This window comes from Solanum tuberosum, unplaced genomic scaffold (genome assembly GCF_000226075.1).
Source record: "Solanum tuberosum cultivar DM 1-3 516 R44 unplaced genomic scaffold, SolTub_3.0 scf00033, whole genome shotgun sequence".
Taxonomy (NCBI): Eukaryota; Viridiplantae; Streptophyta; class Magnoliopsida; order Solanales; family Solanaceae; genus Solanum; species Solanum tuberosum.
The window spans coordinates 637,079-639,354 of record NW_006238959.1 but is presented as its reverse complement, the minus strand read 5'-3'; the positions used below and the strand labels follow the sequence as shown (position 1 = coordinate 639,354).

At 42.0% G+C, this 2,276-nt stretch overlaps 1 protein-coding gene across 1 annotated transcript in view; it reads right to left on the bottom strand.

Moving 5' to 3' along the window:
• The window catches only part of LOC107059694 (uncharacterized), a 4,332-nt gene extending 3,803 nt beyond the window's left edge, over positions 1-529 (bottom strand). Inside the window, exon 1 of the mRNA XM_015306484.1 lies at positions 4-529. Coding sequence (XP_015161970.1) covers positions 4-529 — 526 coding nt within the window. The remainder of the gene's footprint in view (positions 1-3) is intronic.
• Between the last annotated feature and the right edge of the window lie 1,747 nt (positions 530-2,276).

Below are 2,276 nucleotides of genomic sequence, written 5' to 3'. Positions count from 1 at the left end.
TGCTTTTCATTTTCTTCAACATTTCCTCTTGCTCTGAGACTTGAGGAGGCCTCTCAACATCAATAAGAGAGCCAAATTGTACAGAGTTAGGGCCCCCGAATGCTATCCCAGGAGTATAATATTGCTCTGGATGGACGGTGAACTGTCCCTCTTGAGTTGCTCTTTGCGTCACAGTTGGTTGTGGGAGAGTATAGACCGGTGCAGCTGTCGCGACAGTGGGATTATTCCTGAATGGCATGCCTTGAGGGCGTGTTGTTGATGGTCCAGCCCCACAATTATCAAATGGACCATACCCCGGAGGAAAGAAAGGATCTGAAATTGGGACCTGAGAAGATGAAGACCGGATACTAGTGATCTCAGGAAAACCGGGAATAGACGTGGGTGGTTCTTGGCCATTGGCCCAGGCTTGCCACAACTGTACCATAACATTCCTCAATGTCCGATTTTCTTCTACCGTGGCTGACTCTCTTGTCGTTGAATCAACTGGAGTATCCACTGGGTTTACCGCAGTTTCAGTATTGCTTGTCATTGAAGCTCTTACCTTAGACCTGGTAAAGTATGGGTGTTCTGCCAGTTTACCACAAACCAACCACCGAAAGCTAACTAAAGAGATGAGAAATGAACAAACTTGTTAGGGGTTAGACATCATTCACACATTTGTTAATCACATAATAGCATGAGTTCAAAAGGCTATTGTCTCATCCCAGCTTTGCTTCGCTCATTGTCTTCCATTTTTTTTTTCTTTTTAAAAGTTTTGATCGAACCCTTTGGAGGTTGCCTACGTATCATGTTGCCGCATGAATCAGATTAGTACGTAGTTCAGTTAATTTAGACAACTCAACAACATTAATTTAGACAAGTGAAACCAAACCTTTTCATTCATTTCCAAAAACTTTAAGCAAAATGACTAAACCAGTAGGTTTAAACACAACCATGATCATCATTGAAACCCAACTTTAAACTGAAACACTGAGTCTTTTAAAAAAAACAAATGAAACAAACAACGAACAAAAACAGCTAAACATCTTCTTCAATCTTCATCATCCTCCTGGGGCTTTCTTTGTCCTCCTAAGGTCACGTACAAATTCAACAACACCTTCAGCAGATGGGGAACAATGGCCCGTGCTTGCTCAGCCACTTCTGAATCATCCATGCGACGATGATTTTTAATGACATAGGAGGTTTGTTCCGCCAACTGATGAATTTGACGCCTAGCCTTTCCCATATTTTCATAGCAGTTATTCAACCAAACCTGATGATCACCAAGATTGTTCCTTAAAAGGGCCTCTCGCTCCTCCGATGCTTCAAGTTGATGGCAAAGTTTTGCTCTCTCAATGATCATTTGTCTTTGCCCCTCTTCAATGTCGACACACTGACTGATTTTTCTTTTATGTTCTTCTAACTCTGCTTTAAGCTGATCATGTAAATGCATCCAACATGACCTCTCTTTCTCAAATTTCTCCTTCTGCCGCTTAAGTTCCCCCCTTTGGTAGTTTACGACCTCTTCAGAAGCCACTAAGTCCCTCTTCAATCGAGAGATTTCAAAACTCTGCTCCTTTTTTATTTGTCGGGCCAAGTGAATTCTACTATCCAACTCTTCCTCTAGACGGGCTAATTTCCCCTCTGCATGTTTCAATTCCCCTTCCGTATCTTGTAACTCCAACTGAATATTTCTTCCTCTTTGGACTTGAACTTCTTGCCGGGCAATGGTGATTTTGGCCTTCTCCAACTCTTTTTCCAACTGTCTTATGATGTGCTGGTCTTTTCTTTTTCTGCTGGATCCTTCAGGAATGTCATTAAATGTTGTTGGATCACGAAACCACGATAAGTACCCAGGCACCACTTTTCCCTTATCTTGCTCCACCACCATTTCACTTAGCTCAGAAATTATGCTTCCAAACCAGATCTTCAGAACATCAGTGCTATCAAAGGCCAAACCTGGCGGGGTGTCAAATACAAATCTACTCATATCATCATTTGGTGGAATTTCTTGTACTCTAGCCAGCTGACGCATAACTCGAAGTGGGGCATAGGGTTGAACACCTCTAAACCCAATCAACACAAGAAACGAGATACCACTAGACATGCATATGACATCCTTAACTGGGAACCAGTAATAATTCCACACTATTTCATCAGACGTGATCACCGAGAGTTTCTCTTCACATGCTATAATTTCTTTTGGAAAATCGATTTTTGCTTCTCTTTCCTTATGGGAGGAAACATAATTACACTAGTCTGGAGTGAACCTGGGTGCACGATCATGGTGATAAAGA